Source organism: Gossypium hirsutum, chromosome D07 (genome assembly GCF_007990345.1).
Source record: "Gossypium hirsutum isolate 1008001.06 chromosome D07, Gossypium_hirsutum_v2.1, whole genome shotgun sequence".
Taxonomy (NCBI): domain Eukaryota; kingdom Viridiplantae; phylum Streptophyta; class Magnoliopsida; order Malvales; family Malvaceae; genus Gossypium; species Gossypium hirsutum.
The window spans coordinates 3,793,106-3,814,351 of record NC_053443.1 but is presented as its reverse complement, the minus strand read 5'-3'; the positions used below and the strand labels follow the sequence as shown (position 1 = coordinate 3,814,351).

General features: G+C 32.3%; 1 protein-coding gene and 2 long non-coding RNA genes across 5 annotated transcripts; 2 read left to right on the top strand and 1 right to left on the bottom strand.

Moving 5' to 3' along the window:
• On the top strand, positions 1-1,161 carry LOC121219258 (uncharacterized). The gene is made up of 2 exons (XR_005915922.1): positions 1-677; positions 933-1,161. It is a non-coding gene; the product is annotated as an uncharacterized lncRNA (long non-coding RNA).
• A 2,171-nt stretch (positions 1,162-3,332) lies between these two features.
• Positions 3,333-9,295, top strand: LOC121219257 (transcription initiation factor TFIID subunit 5). Its single transcript, XM_041097102.1, has 19 exons — positions 3,333-3,628; positions 4,300-4,381; positions 4,458-4,536; positions 4,635-4,732; positions 4,814-4,870; positions 4,975-5,062; positions 5,151-5,260; positions 5,665-5,772; positions 5,947-6,098; positions 6,737-6,847; positions 6,936-7,005; positions 7,112-7,151; positions 7,339-7,503; positions 7,668-7,744; positions 7,878-7,994; positions 8,190-8,455; positions 8,567-8,662; positions 8,754-8,826; positions 8,907-9,295. The coding sequence occupies exons 1-19, from the start codon at positions 3,465-3,467 to the stop codon at positions 8,958-8,960; spliced, it is 2,007 nt and encodes a 668-aa protein (XP_040953036.1). The 5' UTR covers positions 3,333-3,464; the 3' UTR covers positions 8,961-9,295.
• A 1,144-nt stretch (positions 9,296-10,439) lies between these two features.
• LOC107953743 (uncharacterized) lies at positions 10,440-15,482 on the bottom strand. Of its 3 annotated transcripts, none has more exons than XR_001699288.2 (4): positions 14,417-15,482; positions 11,967-14,310; positions 11,023-11,106; positions 10,440-10,937 (listed from the first exon to the last, which is right to left on the bottom strand). It is a non-coding gene; the product is annotated as an uncharacterized lncRNA (long non-coding RNA). The 3 variants fall into 3 exon arrangements; XR_001699287.2 differs by having other exon boundaries at positions 11,427-14,310; positions 14,417-15,464; XR_001699284.2 differs by having other exon boundaries at positions 11,023-14,310; positions 14,417-15,481.
• Positions 15,483-21,246: the final 5,764 nt, after the last annotated feature.

The window sequence follows — 21,246 nt, the reverse complement described above, 5'->3', positions numbered from 1 at the left end:
TATACAAAAAGGGGACTAATTTGAACTTAAGACAGAACTTCGGGGGAGAAATCCGTAAATAATTAAGGGGAGGGACTACTCTGAACATGCGCATAACAAGGGGGGATCAAAATGGGAATTTTCCCCTTCCCCAAAGCGCTGTAGTTCGAGCAAGGATTAAATTGAAAACGTAAAACAAATCATGGGGCAAAATTAAAAAACTCAGAATACCTGATTTTAAAACCATTAAAAAGCGGAAAGGCTAAAAGCGAATTAGCCCTTCCGCTAAAAACACGTGGATCTTGGAGTGGGTCGGATCAATTTTGGGTCTAAGACAAAACGGCGTCGTTTTGGCCACTGATCAAGGGCTCAAAACGGCGTCGTATTTACCCCGTATAAAAACCAAAAAAAAAACAGAGGAAACAAACCAGTTTAGCCACCCCTTTTAAAAAAGAAACAGAGAGTTTGAAAACCTCTCTCTCGTCCTCTCCAAGTCCGGCCAACAATGCCGTTGCTTGCACCACCGTGATCGACGGCCGGCGTCGCACGAGGGCGTTCCCGATCAGCATTTTGAAACGTGTTCAAAGACCAAAATTTTAGAACGGGGAAACAAGGAGAAAAAAGGCCTTAGCCCTTCCCTAAACCCGAATCCGTCGGCGGCGAAGGGCCGATAACGACAGATCTAAGGGCCGATTCAGGTAAGCTTTTCCTTTTCTCCTTTTTTATTTTCACTTTCTTAAAACAAAATAAATAAAAAAGTAGATCTAAAAAAAAAAAAGAACAGAATCATAAGAAAGGAAAAATCACCTCTTTTTGTATTCTATTTTTTAATCTCTTTTCATACAAAATCCCCTCCGTTTACATTTTACAATATTCGGCTTTATAGCCGAGAGAAAGCTAAATTTTTTTGTCTAGTCTTGTCTGCTTCTGCTTTTCTTCTTGCGTGTCTGTAGGCGACCGTACGGCGGTGGCAGGAGGCGTCAGACGCACATGGTAGCAGGTGGCGCGGCGCTGGAGGAGGGACTGGAGTTCTGAAACCTTCTTGCATCGGGTCTGGGCTATGCCCTTTTTTATGTTTTGGGCTTCTTATTTATTTTGTTGGGCCTGGGCAAATGGGTTTGTACAATCATCATGTAAGAAATTATTAATAATATTATTTAAATTATAATATATTAATATTAATATGATCAATTTTTATATTATTTTAATATTAAATATTTTAAGATCAAAGCACATTAATATAACCGATTCTAAATTAGTTAATTTGTTTTTTAAATTAAATCACATTAATAATTTATCATTTGGTTCTTGTATTTTTTTTAGTCTTTCCAATTTAGTTCCAAAAGTAATTTTCACCCTACTAATTCATAATCCATTTTATCCTCATGTCAAATAGGAAATAAAAACTTTTATTTCCCTTTTTGACTAAATTTATATTTTAGTCCTCAAACTTTTAAAATTTTGCGATTTTATTTTTTATCACATTTTCACTTCTAAATTTCATTCATTAAATCCCATATTCAAAATCACCTCACCTTCATGAATATTTTTTTATTTTCTAAAATTTCCAAATTTTCTTGAACATTTATTTTATCCGTTATTAGAATAATGCCACGTGTTACATCGAAATTTTTGAGATGATACAAATGATTTTCGTCAATTTTATATAATTTTAATTGGTACAATAAAAAGCCTAATCCTTAGGTTTACATATTTTTTCCTATATATATATACTTGAAGCTATTTTTTTTCCATATTTTCTATTTTAAAATTTTATACATATCTTTGGGTTTTTAAAAAAAAAATTATGATCAAATTGATAGCAAATGTAAACATAAAGGGCTTAATTTGTTATTATATCGATCAAAATTATGTATAATTGATAAAAAATATCAATTATTGTGATTAATTATCTTTAATTACTCATTTTCAAACTTGATAGAGATAGAATTGATTTAATATTTTTAAGAGACATAAATTTACGTAATATCAAAATCGAGAAATGTTTTAAATTATTCCATTGATGAAAAGGGGTGGTTTAAGGTCCCAATTAATAGGCCAAGTTACAGCAATTAAAAATAAATAAATAATCCTAATTAAAAATCTATTTAATTGTGCAAATAAAATTCCTATAGACCAATAGGTGATGTGTTAATAGGAATTGACATGAAAATTAAATGTTTAAATTTGATAAAAACTCATTGGAATGGCCCACAACATTATCAAAAACCTTTTTATCTAAACAACCAATAAGGAATGGGTTATTTAAAATTTAAAATTGAGATCTTCTTATTTTTCTTTTGGCTAGAGAATATATATATAATGATAAGTTTAATCCTTTATGTTTATTTCTTTTGTCATTTTAGTTTTTTTTTATCATTTTGATGCTCAATCTTTAAAATTTAATCAAAATTTTGTTTCTTAGATGGAAAAGTTAACTACAGTGTTAAAAATTTAATGATACTAATGTGACAACTCGTGTGGCAATCAACATATAATTTTTAAAAATTCAAAATAATTAATAAAAATAATTAATTTATTCAACAAAATTTTTAAAAAGGTTTATATATATATATTCTAAAAATTATCCAATTCATTAATAAAGTGCATATAGACTACCATGCAGGTTGTCATGTCCGTTAAAGGGGATCGACTCCTTCAAGAGAAGTTTTCTATGTGTCGTTCGTTGGACAGTTGACTGGTACCATGGTTGCAAAGGTTATATAAGCACCAGGTTGGTGGTTCGAGCCGCCTCACGCTTAGGTAGCTCAGTTATTATTTACACGCTCTATATTTATCTCTCACGAGTCTTGCAGGTTATATCTCCACCACCCAAGGCGCCCCCTCTGTGAACCATATACAACTCTCCACAAGGGCTGGGGTAAAAATCTGGGCACAAGGGCAATACTTTCGGTTGTTAAGGATAAATTGGTTGTTTGACAGACGACACTTCAAAGACTTCTCCCGAAAGAGTTGATTCCCCTCAACAATGTCAATGTTGTTAAAATTTTAACAATTCAATAAATTTTGCATGTCCAAAATAACAATTTCACTAAATTTTAAAGATGAAGAGCCAAAGTAATAAAAAAATTAAAATTAAAATCTTAAAATAAGTTAATATTAGGGCTAAATTTATGGCTATTAAAAACTAATATTGCAATTTAGGTTCAAAATCGAGTATCATAAAAAGAAAAAAAGAAAATCACATGGGCTTCCGGAAAACTGGATTGGATTAGATTGGGCATGAACCCGTAAAAAGCATCAAGTTAATTATGGGTATGAACAGTAAAATGGTCCAATTAATAATGGGTCCTTGAATAAATTTCGAATCCGCGCACGAACCCAGATATAAAATCCCTAATTCATCGTCGCTCAAAGAAGCAAAACAAGAGAAGAAAACGAAGAGGAGCAAAGAGGAGAGTGTGAGCTTTGGTTTTTTGGTAAAGGATTGTTTGTTATTTTTGAAAAAAGGGGTAGAATACAAAATGGAAAATATGCAGGCTGTGAATAGCTTCGTGGCAGCTTATTTGAAGAAGAAAGGATTCAAAGAAGCGGAGCAATTGTTGGAGGATCTTCAGAAGAAGGAGTCCGCTCCAATCGATTTCCACAACGACCCTGATCTTGCTAAGTTCATTCACCACTTTTCCCAGTAAGTTCAATGCAAACCCTAACCCTCCATTCCGGTTTTCTTTTTCTTTTTGCATTCTTTTGGTCAACTGCTTAATTTTTTTTATTCAGGTGAAATCTGTTTTGATACTCAATTATTTATGTTTGATTTTACTTAAATATAAACTCTAGAAAACATTAAAATGAAGAATATTGATAAGAAGCATGTGGAATGCTATAATTTCCAGAGAAGTTGAGTCAAATTTCGACTTCTGAACTCTTACGAAATGTCCAAGGTGATAGCCAAAGTTAAGTGTGGGTTAATAATTAGTCAAATTTCTTGTTAGCATGAATGCCTATTTTGACAGTGTCAGAACCCGACTCATCTCGCTGAGCATGGGTCATGTCGTGAGAACATAATCTCACGTAAGCCGGAATTGTCCTCTTTGGGTGTTGAGACAGGGTTCGAATCTCTGAAGGTGCACATGAGGGTGACAAAACCTTGAGGGATCTGTGCCTATCCAAAGAGGACAACTCTGGATTATTCTTTCACTACACTGCCCATGTCCAGTGGGCTGAGTCGAGTCATGACAGACAGTGTGGTAAAGAATGCTAATTAGAAGAACGCTAATCCATGAAGGATTTGAATATTTTCTTGTTGTCTCCTTTCTGTTTGCATTTCACTGCTTCTTTTAATATCAAGGTTGTTTCCAGGTCGGAGGATGATGTGGCACGGTACCAGGATGGGTATAGCAAACTGAGGTCGTGGACTTATAGTTCCCTAGATTTATACAAGGTATTTGTTTGATATTTGGTCATCTGATATGTGTTTTCACTTCCGGGGGCATAAGCTAGATTTTGAATGTATGCAGCATGAGTTGCTTCGCGTGCTTTATCCAGTCTTTATACATTCATTCATGGATCTGGTGGCGAAAGGACATTTGCAAGAGGGTATGTGTTAAACTAACTTGACTTTATCATTCTCATGTATCCTATACAATATATCTGATAGGTTTGTCTCTCAAACATTTTTGGTCTTTCTTTTGCAGCTAGAACCTTTTTTAATGCCTTTCACGAGGACCATGAACTGATGCACTCACGGGACCTTCAAAAGTTGGAAGGCGTTCTTTCGCAGTCTCATTTGGAGGTTATTTAACATCCTATTGTTTCTGTATTTAGCTTAAATAGGAGAATCACTCTTCTCATTAGTAGTTGTTTTCTTAATTAGGAGATGGAGTTCGCTCGTTCTCTTAGGCAGAATAAAGTTAACATCAAGATATGTCAGGTAACTGCCACAAATTCTTTATTTTATGACTGCTAATGATATTAGTCAGGCTCTATCCTTCTCCTATCGAACTGCCTGAACTGTTTTCTTAATCATCTTGGCAGTATTCATATGGCCTTCTGCTGCAATATTTGCATAAAACACAGTCCACTGCTATGCTGGGGGTCATCAATGAACATATCAAATTCCAAGGTGATGTCATTTTGATTGCTGATGTTTTGGATAACTCATAGAGAAGAAGGTGTACTATCTGATTACAGTTGTCTTTGTTTCCTTGCAGTTACTTCTGGACAGCCTGGTTCGATTTCTGATGATACAGAGGTTGTAACACTAATTGGAAGCTGCCAGGATGCAGCTAGTCTGATAAATCAGAAAGAAATTCATTGGGGAGTGAGTCACTGTTCTTGTAATTATCTCTTTAAATGAATTTTCGATGGATTTAGCACATATAATTCGCTATCATTGAAGCAAAGGGGTTCCTACTGCCATAAGCTCTATGCTAAAATCGTATCTCTATCTTCAAACTCCATAGCTATGTTAATTGGACTCTTTTTTTTCCCTTAAATTACTCATGTCTGACACCTTGTTGAGCATGTATTCTGATAAGAGTATAGGATATGATACTCCAAATGTATGGGAAAACTTGGGAAAAAATTGAGCATACTCATGGTAGGCACATATCTGTATCCAACACTCGCTTGGGCTTTGAGTAGCAGCTATACAGACATACATGTGCATGCATGTTCACATATTTCTACTTGTCTTTAATTTTGAGGCTCATATACTTTTCATAGTTACTAGAAGACTCCTTAGAAGATCGTTTGGAGAAGGAAGGAGGTTTGCTTTCAGATTCTGAAAAGGCAGAAGCAGAGAACAAAGAAGGGGATGTAGATGACAGTAAGGTACATATTGTTGTAAATCCCTGTAACAATTCCTTATTTTCCTTTCTTCATTTAAAATGTATATGTTTGACGTTTCATTTATACTTGATTTTTCAAGTGTACTTTTGGGTTAATGAAGTTGATGTTTAACTAATACACACAATTGTGTCTTTGTCCTTTCTATTTCTTTTTCAGAAAAGATCAGTAGAAGGTGGAAAGCAAGGTGCTTCAACAAAAAAGTTGAAAAAGGACAAAGCTGTTAATGCGACAGCAAAAAGTGCTCGCCCTGAGGCTAAACCCACCCCTGCTGCACCACGAGTCAAGCCAGAGCTCACTTTGCCCGTAATGTATTTTCAATGATTCCCTCTTTTCATTATTTTCTTCAGATGTAGGATTGATGCTTAATGTAGTGTGCTAATCTTTCACTGAATTAAAACCATCACGGAATTATCAACTTTTTGTCTAACTCTCCTGTGAAATGAAAGGAAAAGAGTTAGTGGAAGTGAACTTGGATATGCAATATTCTATCAGCATGCTTTTTTGCCAGTTCTTAATAGGATATGATACGTGAATATAAACAGAAGTTACCATGGTTTGTTGCTCTCTTTTTTTTGATTTTTGCGTCAAGAGGTCACTCATTCACCCTTGCAATTACTCCTAATATTTAAGGGTTTAAAATTTGTTTATACAGATCTTGGAACTTTTTCACCCAAATGACTTTATTGTTGTTACTTTCTGTCTTGTTTTGGTTTTAGACTCTCTAGGGCTTGTACTTCCCAGGTGTGGGGTTTTAGGCCAAGGAATTAGAACTGTGAGAACTTGATATGCATTTTTTGGTCTTTTTCCTACCAGCTAATGCTTGTGAAATAATCTGCCATATAGCAGTGGACTTCTCTCGATGTGAAATCTATGGCAAAAGCAATAATGCTCAGATTGCCATGTTGCATGTTATTTCTTTGAATTATTTTCTTAATGATTGTTTCAGGTCTACAGAGGTAGAACAGTCTATACTCGAGGACTTAAGAAACCGTGTACAGTTGAGTAGCGTTGCATTGCCATCTGTCAGCTTTTATACGTTCCTCAACACGCATAATGGGTAATGTCTATTGATTGATTGATTTAATGGTCAAGTTTACCTTTAATGTCTCTAGGTACTTATTGTGTTTTATTTAATCTGTCTTCAGTTTGAACTGTTCATCAATATCCCAGGATGGATCTTTTGTTGCTGGAGGGTTCTCAGACTCATCACTGAAGGTTGTATCTTAAATCAGTGTGCAAGATATATAATTGCTGTTTTATTGGTGTCTTATTTACTTATTTTGGAAACATGTGGTTTCTAATTTTGATTTGTGCACCACAGGTTTGGGATATGGCAAAGCTGGGCCAACAAGCTGGTAGTTGTAAGTCAAAATAATTTGTATTTATCTCCCTGTGACCATTGCAGTATCTCTTGAAGTTTTACCCTAAAAATATTTGGAATTTCTTTGGGTTTGACTCTGCAATTTTAATATACCATTTTTGTAGTTCTGTTTGACTGAATTAGTCTAAGTCTACATAGATATTCTCACAAACTAGTGCAAGTGGCAGCTACTTTGCAGGGTGAAAATGATTCTACTTCAAGTGAACATGTTGCGGGACCAAATGGTGTGAAAAGATCCTATACATTGTTTGAGGGTCATTCAGGACCAGTTTATTCAGCCACCTTTAGTCCTCTTGGTGATTTTATTATTTCCTCTTCAGCAGATACAACAAGTACGATATATTCCACTCCCCTTTGTCTTACTTCACTTCCACCTTCACCTTCACTTTCCCCCCAGTCTCCCCCTCCCCCTCCTTTTTTTCCTTTTTAAATATTTTTGCTTTTGTTACTGTACTCTTTTAACTCCTGGGACCTTAAAATGATGGACTTGTTTCAGTTCGCTTGTGGAGCACAAAACTAAATGCAAATCTTGTTTGCTACAAGGGTCATAATTATCCTGTATGGGATGTTCAGGTATGATTGATCGATCTTCCGCTATGTTTGATGAAATCTTACCTTACTAAAGTTCATCTACTTTCGCTCTCTTGAATGAGACCGATTTTCCCTTCTACCTCTAATGCATTTCAATGTTCCTTATCTCCTGCAGTTTAGTCCTGTAGGACACTATTTTGCCAGCTCTTCACATGATCGAACAGCAAGGATTTGGTCAATGGATAGAATACAACCTTTGAGAATAATGGCAGGACACTTGTCTGATGTTGATGTAAGTACTGATATCCCTTTCTCTGGTTTGCTAGTCTAAATGTTTTATCAACCTGGGTGGGCACCATTCTCCCTGTCTGAATAAAGTCTACTATCTTTTAGAGCTTTCTAATTATTTTTTGTATTTTTGAAAGTGTGCTGGCTCTTGTATCATATTTCAAACCCAATCATAAACAGTTTAACCTTCTTGTCTCAGTGCGTGCAATGGCATGCCAACTGCAACTATATTGCCACAGGCTCTAGTGACAGAACGGTAAGATTGTGGGATGTACAAAGTGGAGAATGTGTTCGGATTTTCGTTGGTCATAGGAGTATGATATTGTCACTAGCAATGTCACCTGACGGCCGCTATATGGCTTCTGGTGATGAAGATGGCACAATCATGATGTGGGACCTTTCAAGTGGACGGTGTGTTACGCCTTTGATGGGTCACACCTCTTGCGTATGGTCACTTGCTTTCAGGTGGGAATCCTTACTCCTATATATCCAAAAATCATATACTGAAATTCACTTGTTTCTAGATGTTGATACCTGTTAGTGCCTTGATATTCATCCCCGTTACTGCACATGCAGTTGTGAAGGTACGGTTCTAGCATCTGGATCAGCTGATTGCACTGTAAAATTGTGGGATGTCACAACAAGCACAAAGGCCCCGAAAAACGAAGAAAAGTAAGTTAGATATAAGAATGTTGATCTGCTAATATGTTTATATTTGAAGTTATAAACTAAAAATATTGCCTGGAATGTGAATGAACAAAAGGAGTGGAAATCCCAACAGACTGAGATCGTTGAAAACCTTGGCAACCAAGTCTAGTCCAGTGTATAGTTTGCGGGTAAGTTAATTCATATTCTCAACGTAGTATGCAATGTTTAACTTGGTCGAATGTGTATATAAAATTGGAATATGGTGCAGTTTTCGAGGAGGAATCTGCTGTTTGCGGCTGGGGTGCTCTCTAAGAATGTCTAATATTAACTTACACTCAATGATTACAATAATTTTTCAGCGCTGGAGATGTTAACTGGTAAAGCAAAAGTCTAATACAGAGATTTGTGCCCCTTTATTTCGTCGTGGAACTGAATTTTGAAGTGTATTTAATTAATTTTATTGATGGTTGTTGTTGTTGGGAAGTAGCTTACAAACATTGAGCAATTGGAAACAATGAAATTTCTTAGGGCTAGAAGAATAAAAAAAGAAGTCAGAACCCAATTAAGGGTGGGTTTAGATGGGCGATTAGGTGCGGTGCGTTGCGTTTAGTTTACTTTTTGCTTCATGCTATAATATCGCTATGGTATTTAATCTCATCACCACCGCTATTTTTACAGTAATTGTAGATAAACGCACTGCTCATTTAAATTCACCTTAAATCAGTATCAGTTTGACCATAGTCTCCAACCATCGATTCACTAATAGTAAATAATTGATAAAATATGATATAAACTTGTTATTTGAGACAGTAAGTAGGTGGTTGGAAAGAAGTAGAAGTGGGAATGGAGTAAAATCACTTTGATATGGCATTTGAGGATTGAATCTGCCCCCATATTTAATAATTCTCAAACTTTTTCCTTTTATCAATGAAAACCGAAAAACACCCACCCTTCTGCTGACTGAAGATCTTAGTTATGAATCGTTATCGCTGTCTTTTGCAAACGCTGCGTTGAGGATTACTTTCTTTTTTATACAACACAAGACCAATAAGCTAAACACTGAATCTTAAAACATCTTGTTGAATTCTATGCTATTTTTATAATATCTTTTTCAAATATGAAATTTGGTCAGTAAAACTTGATAAATGTAATTATAAAAGAAAATTCATAAATTCTTTTAAAAGAAAAATTTCCTATTAAAGGTAAAATTGTATTACATGAATAAATAACACAATTTTCAACAGCACCAAGCCTTCTTTGAAACCCTTAAAGTGTTGTGTTTGCTTCAAAGTAAGCATATTTTTTTTCTTTTTTAAAATATTTTTAATTTTTATCTACAACTACTCAAAATGATACTAAATTTTATGTTTACAAGGTTAAAATTAATAATTTTCTAAATTCGATATTTTTATCAATATAGTTCTAGTCATAAATCATCGTCCATCTTGTAGAACTTTTTAATAACTTTACTATACCCATATATGCTTGTAAAATTTTTAAATTCCACTGAAAGCATATAACTTAAGTTCTTCAAACATTAGCCTTCAACCATAGATGCATGCACCACAAGCAAAAGATAGCGCATAAATGATACCAAAATTTGAATCTAAAACTCTAGGTTCAAGGTTCTGTTAGTTATATACAGCAACGAATCACCCCCTTCGGAATGAAATCTTTGGTGTTAATATATCTGATGTCAGATTGAACTTCGATGTTTACTTATCATCTTAATCATTAAGAATGAGTGAGTTGATAGCAACTTCCAGCTTTTGACAATACCATTTTCATCCAACACAAAACAACCATCAACACCTTATTTATGTAATTGTGTAATAACTTCTATGTCTAGTGCTCGAATATAGGCATCGATTTCCCGCCCACAACAAAGTCCCCACACTTGAATATGAGTATGGGATATAATCTTCTAAATATACCTACCAAAAACTTTCAAAGGAAAACTTCACCGTTTATACCTATATCCGATGCAGTTAGTCCGGATAACAAAGATAATGCTTGCTCTTCAAGTCGACAAAGTGAAGCACTATAAACTTTTCTATATAAAATTGATATTTAGAATGTACTCCACCAATGAAAAGGTTTTAGTTGTTGAAGTTTAGTACTTACATTGGCAAGAATTCAGGCCATGCAATGTGCACACATCACCTCCATGTACAATACTTTATTTCGTTGCATCTTTTTCTTTGAAAAAGTTTTGAAGTAAAAAACCAAGGATTCCAACATGGTTCCAAGCACTATCATGCTCCCATATTGTGCAATTGTCGTGCAGATGAATTGATCTCTTCGGATACAGATATAGTGAATAAATTATATGATTAAAAAGAACATAGATATAGAATACTATAATTAAGGACAAATTAAGTTACCTATCAAGACATGATATCTAGTGCGAAACTAAAAGTACAGCTCATCATATGAACTTCTTCTGCTAATTCTGGCATCGAACAAATCTGTCATAGATTCATGTAAACGTCCAACAATGTTAAAAAGTTCAAATCAGTGTAGTCAAGGGTGCATCTTGCACTCTAGGTGCCAGAACCCTTATTTTACCTCATGCAAAAGGCACAATAAAAGCACTAGCCCGAGTAAGCAAAAGCACAATATGTATATGTGTGTCTATATATATGAAGATTAAATCGTAATGAACTCTAAAGCGTGTTCTAATTTATCTACCAAACTAGTAAACTTTTTTGTTAGTCAATATGTATAATTTCCTTATGGTCTATGCATATATATGAACACTCAAACACTGGGAAGTAGAGTTGGATACCTTGCCTTATGGTCAAACGGTTTGCCTGATCAAATGGACCTCCCCAAAAGGGTCCAAGACACTTCTGTTTTCTAGTGCCAAGGGACAAGGGGCAGGCGTGCCTAGGCACAAACCTTGAATGACATTGTTTCAAATATATTATGGTTTGAAATTTAAAAGTTCTAAGAGAAATCCATTATTGCATTCTTAAGCCTTACAATGTCTGAATTAGTCAGACAGATGAGGTTTTATATAAAGTTATATATATAGATACATATATATGTGTGTGTGTGTTTGTATGTATGTATGTATGTATGTATGTATCAAAAACCAACATTAATTGGATGCACTTCTGTCAAAATTAATGCTAACAGTAGTCTGAAAACATTAAACATGAGTCTATTTAAATGCAGTCAACCTATAATTGATATTTGCAATGTATACATTAAGGAAACACCGATCGGAATTGTCTCTGAACATCAAAAAGGTGTCATATTCCCCCAAGATGGATTCCCAGCAAAGCCGACGACAAAAGTTGCATGATTTTTAAGAATTAAGTACCTGGATATTTGCAGACAGGCTGACATTTGAGGATCCCATAATTTGACCATCTCTACCAATTCATTCAACTCATTTGTGGTCAGTATAATTCGGGAGCCAAAAAATTAAAAACACAAAACTTTCATTTGCACCAAGCACAAAAATAAAGCTTGTATATTATAATATAGAAATGTGTAAATGTAAGGGCTTTACTTTACTACTGTAACATAAGTGAACTCTTCAACTTCAAAAGACCAAGAACGTATCCACTCAATACCTCAAACGATGAAAATACAAATGTACCATAAATTACTATTTGTTGAAAAGAAAAAATATTTCAACCATCACCAGCAAAATTTTATACTTCACAAGCAAAGTTAGTAGAGTGCACACATATTCTTAAAATATATTCCAAAAAAGACACATGTATAACAGTCTCTTAACCCAGAATGTGGAGTTAAAAATTCATTGTCAATGTGCGTGAATATATATACATACATGTGTTTGTGTGTGTGTGTGTGTGTGTGTATAGTAGAGAAGATATATTGCACATTGGCATGTAAACTGATGATTGGAGTTAAAGTAGTGAGTAAAGCAAAAATAAGATATGGAGAATTAAACCAATTGGATGCTTGGTAATTCAAACGATATAGTTTAGGAAAAGATTCAATAATAATAAAACAGGCAAAACAATTCAAACATGCGAGTGGCTAAGGAGGTGGATCATGGGGCAAGGTTTTGCCAATGGAATTTAAACCCTGCGAAAAGTATAACCACATAAAAGTACTCAAGTAAGCAGACATTACAGATACGAGTCCGATTGAACCATACCCTAATACTCATATCCGAATATGTGTCAAACAAAAATTTGATGCGACCATGGTATTTTATCTAATGAAACATGAAAGCCCGAAATTTTCAAACAATTTCAGTGAAGACTTTGAAACCTGAGATCAGTGTGTTTTAGGTACTTACAAGTAACTTATTCATGTTACTTATCATTTATCCCTTCAAAAATTAAAACATATATTAGCAGATAATCACAAATGTTTTATATCTTAATAGATCAGAATTTGACATCCCATCCCCAATAAACAAAATACAAAGAAAGATGAAAAAATTAATACAATTTCATGTTGTTTAAAATGAACAATTACCTTGCATGCAGTTATAATATTGCACGTGCAATCAAGAACAAGCTATCTAGCTAGAACCAACTAGAGTCAATTGAATCATTAAGAAAAAAAGAAGGAATAACCATTGTTTCCAATAGAACTATATGCTTAAACAAAACATAAGTGAACTTGGATTTTCAAATATTTAGATTTTAAAAATAGTGAAAGCTACATAATAGACACATACAAATATAACATTTATGATTAGTTCTCAAATTCATTGATCTGTTAGATGGCTATTTAATAATGAATCTGAAATTCCCAAATACATTTGAGAATTTGAAATTCATGTTTTTATACTTTCAAAAATATAATGAATCTCAACTAATTTATACCTAATGAATGCATAACGTTCTCGCAATTTATATAACAAATGAAATCCAAATCTTCGAATTTATATTCCCGAAAAGAGCATAACAATTTTTGACAGAGAAAAATGATTCTATAGGTATCGGCCTTGCAATCAACATTAGCTTTAAGGTGTCAAATAGTTGCATAACATGATTAACCAAAACGTTATCTAGTTCACTGCGAGTTGAATTGTTTTAGCAATTCATTTCAATCTATAAGTAATTAACCACATAAACAACAGAGGTGTTGATCGAAATCGAAATCAGCAAATTTCTTTCTTCTTTTTTTGGGGGGGGGGGGAGGGTCTCAAATCTTTTTGATAAACTGTAACAGAAGAGAATTTGTTTACATAATTAATTTTCTCTCAAAAATTGGAATTCAGGAATCAACAAAAGAAAAGAAGCAATCATTCATATCAAACATTGAAGAACAAACAATATATTATGAAGTTTCATCTCCACAAAAGTTCAAACATTTAGGCTGCAAAAATGATTGCATGTAATCTTAGAGTTTGAAAATTGTTGATTGCATGTAATGTTGACTCTTTAATCCTAAAACATAACTAAATGCCATTGGAGATACAAGAAATAACAAAGACATGGATACAATTACAATCATGGAAGTATCAAAATATAGAGCACCACCTGTAAAGCCAAGTCAATTAATAAATCATGCATAATGCAAGTACTTGGAAAGGAAAAAGGATTTGCCTTTTCTTTACTCACATCATCATAAATCCAAGTCCTAGTAGTCTCTTCTTTACTCACCTGAGAAAGGGTAGGGTTAAATTAAACCAAGGAATACAAAACTCCATTTCCCACTTAGAGATTCCAAGCAACCTGATAATAAGAACAAATTTCTGGGTATTGAATATGATCGGAAAAAAAGAAAGAAAAAAAGAAGAAGAAATTAAGGGTTTGTAGAGGGGAGGAGTGAGGAGCATACTAGGCTTACTAATAGGAAATGGATAACGTGAATGGTCCCATGCTATTCATAGTTTTTGCCGCTATATCCGCACAGTAACCAGGCGTACCACAACAGTGAATAACATCAAAAAGCCTACTAATCGCATTAAAAAAAAGAAAGCATAAATTGAGAAAGGAGACAGTCAGATCATCGCAAGGCATGGCATGGCAAGGCACACCACTCACCATATTCCTTGTCTTCGACGAGACCGACCATGAGAGAGAGATAGAAATGGAGGAACAAAACAGGCGGAGAAGTGACCAAAAAAGATGGATCAAATTCCGGCACTGGAAGCTGACAGAAAGAGAAGTGAGCACGCAAAAGCAAAAGTATAGGCTTATACATGTGCCTTTGTGTGCTCACTCTCTTCTGTCAATTTCTATGTTCCATGAATGAGAGATTACACAGATCATGAAGATGATGATGAAAGGTAAAACCTGCTTACCAATAACGAAAACAAATGAACCCCAAAAATAAAAATTACGGAAAGAAAAACGAAGAAAAGGAATGAGTCAGATCTGAAAAACACAGTAACACCCCCATTTAGGGACAAGTTACCAAAAGTTAAAAACCTCAAAATCGACGATCCATGCCGTTTTCAGTATTAGAACCAACTACGTGTCCAGAAAAAGGGTTTTATTTCTCTCACAAACCAAAACCCAAAACGTTGAAAGAAGAATCAAAGAAAGAAGTAGAAGAAGAACCCCTTCTCTCCCTCTTTCTTATCATCAACATCCACTCACTGGTCTTATGGCAGGTTCACTTGTCTTTCTCTCTCTCTCTCTATCATGCACAAGGTACAGATGTCGGTGACAAACCCAAGTGGCACAGATACACAACAACAAATCCAACAGTGATGTCCATGGACAAAGACACTAACGAAAAAGAAAAACCATCAAATCTAGATCAAACATAATATATATAAAAAAGGTAAAGCTCCGATAACAATGAAAAGTAGGGCAGTTTACATATCCGAAGGCAAGCACTCTCCCAGCCTCCCTCTCTCCCTTCATGTATAGGCGGCCGAACTAAATTAAAATATATATCGAAAACATGGGGTTTTAATTATTTATTTATATAAAATCAAATACAACTTTAGTTAAAAAGGATTTTACCATTTACTTTATAAAAATTATGTTTTTTCTAATTATTTTCGATAATTTATAAGTAGTAAATTAAAAAGAAATAAACAATTTCTACATTTATTAATAATTAGGCTAATAACTTTTAACTTTTTAATCTTTTTAAATTAGATGAAATTCAAAATTATATCTTTATTTATCTATATTCATATTAAGTAGTTTGTATCAGGAGGCAATAGGAAATTATTAAAATATCATTATATATAAAGGTAATTAATAAATGTGCTTTTATCTTTTTTATGTTTTTTAATAAAATAATTTTATAATGAGAATTAAACTTAAGGCACATAATTTTTAAAATTTTGAGTAAATTGTGATTAAACTATGAGTAAATTTTTTATTTGGTCACTTAATTTAAAAAGTTATAATTTAGTCATTGAACTATTCGAAAGTTTTCTTTTAAGTCAATAATCTATTTTAAAAAACTTATTAAAGTCACTGGGCTAATTAGTTTTTTTTTCTAAAAGGAAGCTCCGTCCACAAGCTCCAATCAACGAGTAGAATATACCTTAGATCCATTGACGATCAGTGTCGGAGATCAGAGAAAAAAATTGTTTGAATTTTGATTCACAGATTCATAACATTCAAAGATGTTTCATGAAAAAAATTAAATTGTAGAAAAGAAGAAAAAAAAACTTCCAATTGGTGCAAAAAGTACAAACAAAGAAAATTATGTAGTATAAATTTTAACAATTCAATGATTAAAATAAAAAATTTTGAATAATTTTTTACGACTAAATTATGTTTTTAATTATATGACTAGAATAAAAATTTACTAATGATTTACTATATAATTTATCCTAAAATTTTAAATTTAACTATCACAAATAAATCTCACTTAAAAAATTATATCAAAGCTTATAAATATATTTTATACACATTTTTTTCATCCATATCTTCTGGATAAAAGAAAAGGAAGGTTCATTAAGATTTTGTTGCTGTTGTTGTTAACTATTATGTGGTTATTATTATCATGATTTGATGGCGCTTTTGGGGGGAAGACAAAGGTACACGAAGCTTTCGTTTGCAGAAAGCAAATGGAGGAAGAGAGAGAGAGAGAGATGTGTGTAGCAAAGCTATTGGATGGTAGAGATTGAGCTAGAGGGTACGCGTCGCAATGAAGGGCCCCGCATGAGTTGTGATTGATTTGTGTCCGTTGATGGAAACGAATCCTGAGAAGGGGGAAAGTGAGGGACCAGGGGTACTTTCATCGGTTTGTGGCTGCTTTGTTGGGTCTATTCTTGGGAATTGGGCTGATTGGACTGCGTCATTTGGGGAGACAAGTCAAGCATACACCGGCTCCCATCACTACTCATTTCTTTTCTTATCACAATGCGTATGTATTCGGGGAAATTAATTATTGTAATTAAGAGATCGAGTATAATAAGATTTAAAATTAATGGTGGTAGTCGATTGAATTTTAGTTCAGTTGTTATTGATATTGTTGGCAGTATAAGGGGATGTGTGTTCCAATTCTCTGGAACGCATTATTTTCTTATTTAAAAATTGGAGATGAGCTATAAGTAATTCTAGACATTATATCAAAAAATAAATACTAAACATCGCAATAATACACTCATATGAAAGGAAGTATATTTATTATTAAAGACATTAGATTAAAATTTGTATAAAATAAAATTTTTAATTATATGTCTTCACTTTTATGAAACAATTATCAAAGCTCTCATTAGGCATTCATTTCTGAAAGGTTTGAATTGTGTGATCCTCGTCACATATTTGATCTTGTATATTTTCTAAAATCAACCATTTATGAAATTAATATTTTAAAAAATTTATGAAATTAATAAATAATTAAAAATTTTATTGTAACTATATTTATCTCAAATAAAAAATAATTAAAAATTAATAAAAATGATAATAATATATCAAATAATATTTTTATTAATGTTTTATTTAAATGAAAAATGGAAGTTAAATTATAAAAATGTTTTATTTAAATGAAAAATGGAAGTTAAATTATAAAGGTTTTTTCCATCTATATCAAAAATACATTTTTTTTATAAAATATTAAAAGTTATTTAATATAATACCTATACATTATTTTATTTAAAATAATTACATAAATTTATTTTTTAAAAGAATTTATTCGTAATCAATAAAGTACAAATAATATAATTATAGATGAAACATTATTTTTAAATTTAATTAAACTATTTTAAACATGAAACTTTAAATATAAAATTAGGTTAGAGATAAAAAAAAATACAATAAGATGAATCTTGATGAAAATAAATAAATTATATAAAAACATAAAATATGTGGTGAGCCCTTAGCCCTTGGCCTTTACATTTGAGCATTTTATATATACTAATACGTGTGAATATTATAATTTGAAAATATAAAAGTATGTTTACAATAAATAATCAAACTTATTATTTGCAATTAAATAATAATAATACATAAAATATGTATGTTATTAAAATTAAAAATTATAATAAATTGTTTATCATGATGTTATCATCGATCTTAAGTTAGTGTCGACTTAACTTGTGACACCAACTCAATCAAATACATTATTAATATATACAAGTAATTGAGGTAATAGAGCGTGCATAATAAAATTAAAATGTATAAAAATATTAAAATAAAACCTTAGTTGAATGATATATTAAAAGTTTTACTAATACAATTTGTGTGAGTTCGAATATCACTGAATAATATATCTTATTTTAATTGCAAAAGGGCATTCTCGTAAATTTTCTAACTAAGTTGGTGATCCGGTTGAGAATGACATGATCTCCGTCAGGGGTTTTATTAATAGTAGGTATAGATATACATCTGATGAAGGTAATAGAGTGTGCATAATAAAATTAAATGTACAAAAATATCAAAATAAAATTTTAGTTGGGTGGTAAATTAACATTATAATAATGTAATTGGTGTAGATTTGAATCCCAACATATGTATATTTTTATTGTTTTTAAAGTGAAAGGACTTAAATACCCTCAAATAACCTAACTTATTTTAATTATAAAAGGGAATTCTTGTAATTTACCACCAACTCGATTGAAGGTGACGCCAGCTTAGTAACAAACTTAAATAATAGTGTAGATATACAACTGATGGAGATAATAGAGTATGCATAATAAAATTAAAATGTATAAAAATATGAAAATAAAATTTTAGTTGCGTGATAAATTAAATGTATTACTAAAACGATTGGCGTGGGTTTAAATCCCACAATATGCATATTGTAAAATACATTCGAATAATATAACTTATTTTAATTACAGAAGGGCATTCCCATAATTTTTCCAGCCAAGTTTGTAACCTAGTTGAGGTTGACACTAACTCGGTCAATGGTTTTATTAACAATATAGATATGAGAGTAATTTTTTAATGAATTTTATTGTTAATTTAGAAAATAAATAATGTAAAAATATTTTATTGTTATAAAATAAAGAGAGATGGAGAGAATAAATAACAAAAAAAAATATAGAAGTAATAGAAGATGTGCTTTATTGATCAAAATGGGTGATTACAATGCTTCATCAAAGTCTCTATTTATAGGCATATGAAGCATAAAAGAAGTAGAGATCAAATTCTAATAACTATTAGAATTTAAAGTACATTAAAACTTTATCTTGATCATAATAGACATCCACTTAATAATATATTCATAACACTCCCCTTTGAATGTCCATTGGTAGATAATGTGCCTCGTTAAAACCTTATTAGGAAAAATCCTGTGGGATAAAAATCTAATGAAGGAAAAAGAGTACACAATTTATAATGCGCATAATATGCTATCTCATTAAAAACCTTACCAAGAAAACTCAATGGGACAAAATCTCGATTAAGGGAAAAAGAGTGCAATGCGTATTTACTCCCCCTCATGAAAATATCACATATTTTCTCATATTCTACGTATTCAATCTTGAATACTAATTTTTCAATAATCATAATAACCTTTAATCATGATTCTTTTATAAAAACACAAATAGTTATTTTGGATCATTTTATAATCTTCCTTCAACTACTATTCACTAAGTCAATTTTACCACATATGTTCAAATTATTTCAATTCATATAAATGAACAATTTCTCGAGAACTTCAATATTCTTCTAGCATCCTAAATCCTTCAAGAATTTTAATATAAACTTTACTGTATAGTGATTCATAAAAGGTTATAACAATAACCATTAGACGCAAGTTAAATCTTTTATGAATTGTCAATTTAATAATATATCTAAAGGTTATTACATCCACCACAACAAATTATTATATCTTTTCATAATCAATGCTATGACTTAGCAAAAAAAACTTCATATTTTTATTCCGATTTTGTAAAACTATTTCAATTGCACCCTCGCTAGCTTTATACCTTTAGATATTTGGACTACTGGTCTAAAAACTCCACGAATTTAATTGTACTTGAGTTGCGTCTTTCTATTTTAATCAATTTATTTCATATATATATATTTCTCAATAGATTTAATCATGATCCTCCTTTTATTTCATTATTTCAATAATAATCTTGCATACAAAATCATTGTCAACCACTTTTATTATTCAGTTCCATATTTTCTCGAATTGACATAACTTATCGAGATCTCTTATTTTTCATTATTTTAAAATTTAATATCAGGTACCTGAATCTCTTCTGGAGTTTTACTTATTAGTTATGTCTTAGGTCTCTTCTAGAGTATCTGCCTCCACTATATGACCTTCTAAAAGAATTTTCATCTTTGGAATCGATCAATCTATTATTTATTCTAACTTATAATCCTACTGGGGCTTTGATTCAAATTAAAATATTAGATGGTATATAACACTTGGTTATTCTCATTAAGTTTATAAATACATCTAACAATTAACTTATAATGAGTTATCCTTATTGAACTTCTAGTTCAAATTACTCTCCCCCTAACTCATTACAAGTTATTATTTCTCTCTCCCCTAATATCGAGAAAACTATCAAATCAAAATTGTAATCATAAATCATATCATAATTGAATCTCGAATACATTTAAAACATATAATAACATAAAGAAACTTGTAATTAATATATATTCCCAACTTTCTTTGAGGATTCATTCATCTTTGTGTGTTATGGTGGAGCAATTGGAGCATATACGCACATACAAAAATTCAAATATTAACTTTTGATCAAAAATAATTTGTAATGGGGAGTATTTATAACTTATTGGCTTGATGCATACAACACGTAAATCAACATTGTAACACCCCTAACCCATATCCATCGCTGAAACATGGTTACAGAGCATTACCGAAGTTTACAGTTCAAATATAGTTAATTTATATAATTTACTATTCATATTAGAATTCAATCACATTCAATCATATTGTCCCTTATATGGGTCAATAAGGCCCAAAATATGCATTAGAAATAAGTCGGGACTAAACCGGAAACTGAAAAAAAAATCGCAAAATAATAAAATTTTCCTAGGTGCAAGGGACACATGCACGTGTGGCTAGGCCGTGTGACACTCCTGTGTCTCAGGCTATGTGGATATTCAAAATAGCGCACACGGCCGTGTCACAGCCCGTGTGCATACCCGTGCAACTCTCTGACTTGGGTCACACGGCCAAGCCACATGCCCGTGTGCTAGGTCGTGTGAACATGAAAATTTGTATTAAATAGGTGCAAGGGTCACACGACCAAGCCACACACCCGTGTGCTA

Bases quoted from the DNA above. Each gene is read 5' to 3' on its own strand.
- LOC121219257 (XM_041097102.1), top strand. From the start codon at position 3,465: ATGGAAAATATGCAGGCTGTGAATAGCTTCGTGGCAGCTTATTTGAAG. The intron at 5,063-5,150 runs GTGATGTCATTT...GTTTCCTTGCAG, and splicing joins TGAACATATCAAATTCCAAG to TTACTTCTGGACAGCCTGGT. The intron at 6,848-6,935 runs GTAATGTCTATT...ATCTGTCTTCAG, and splicing joins TTCCTCAACACGCATAATGG to TTTGAACTGTTCATCAATAT.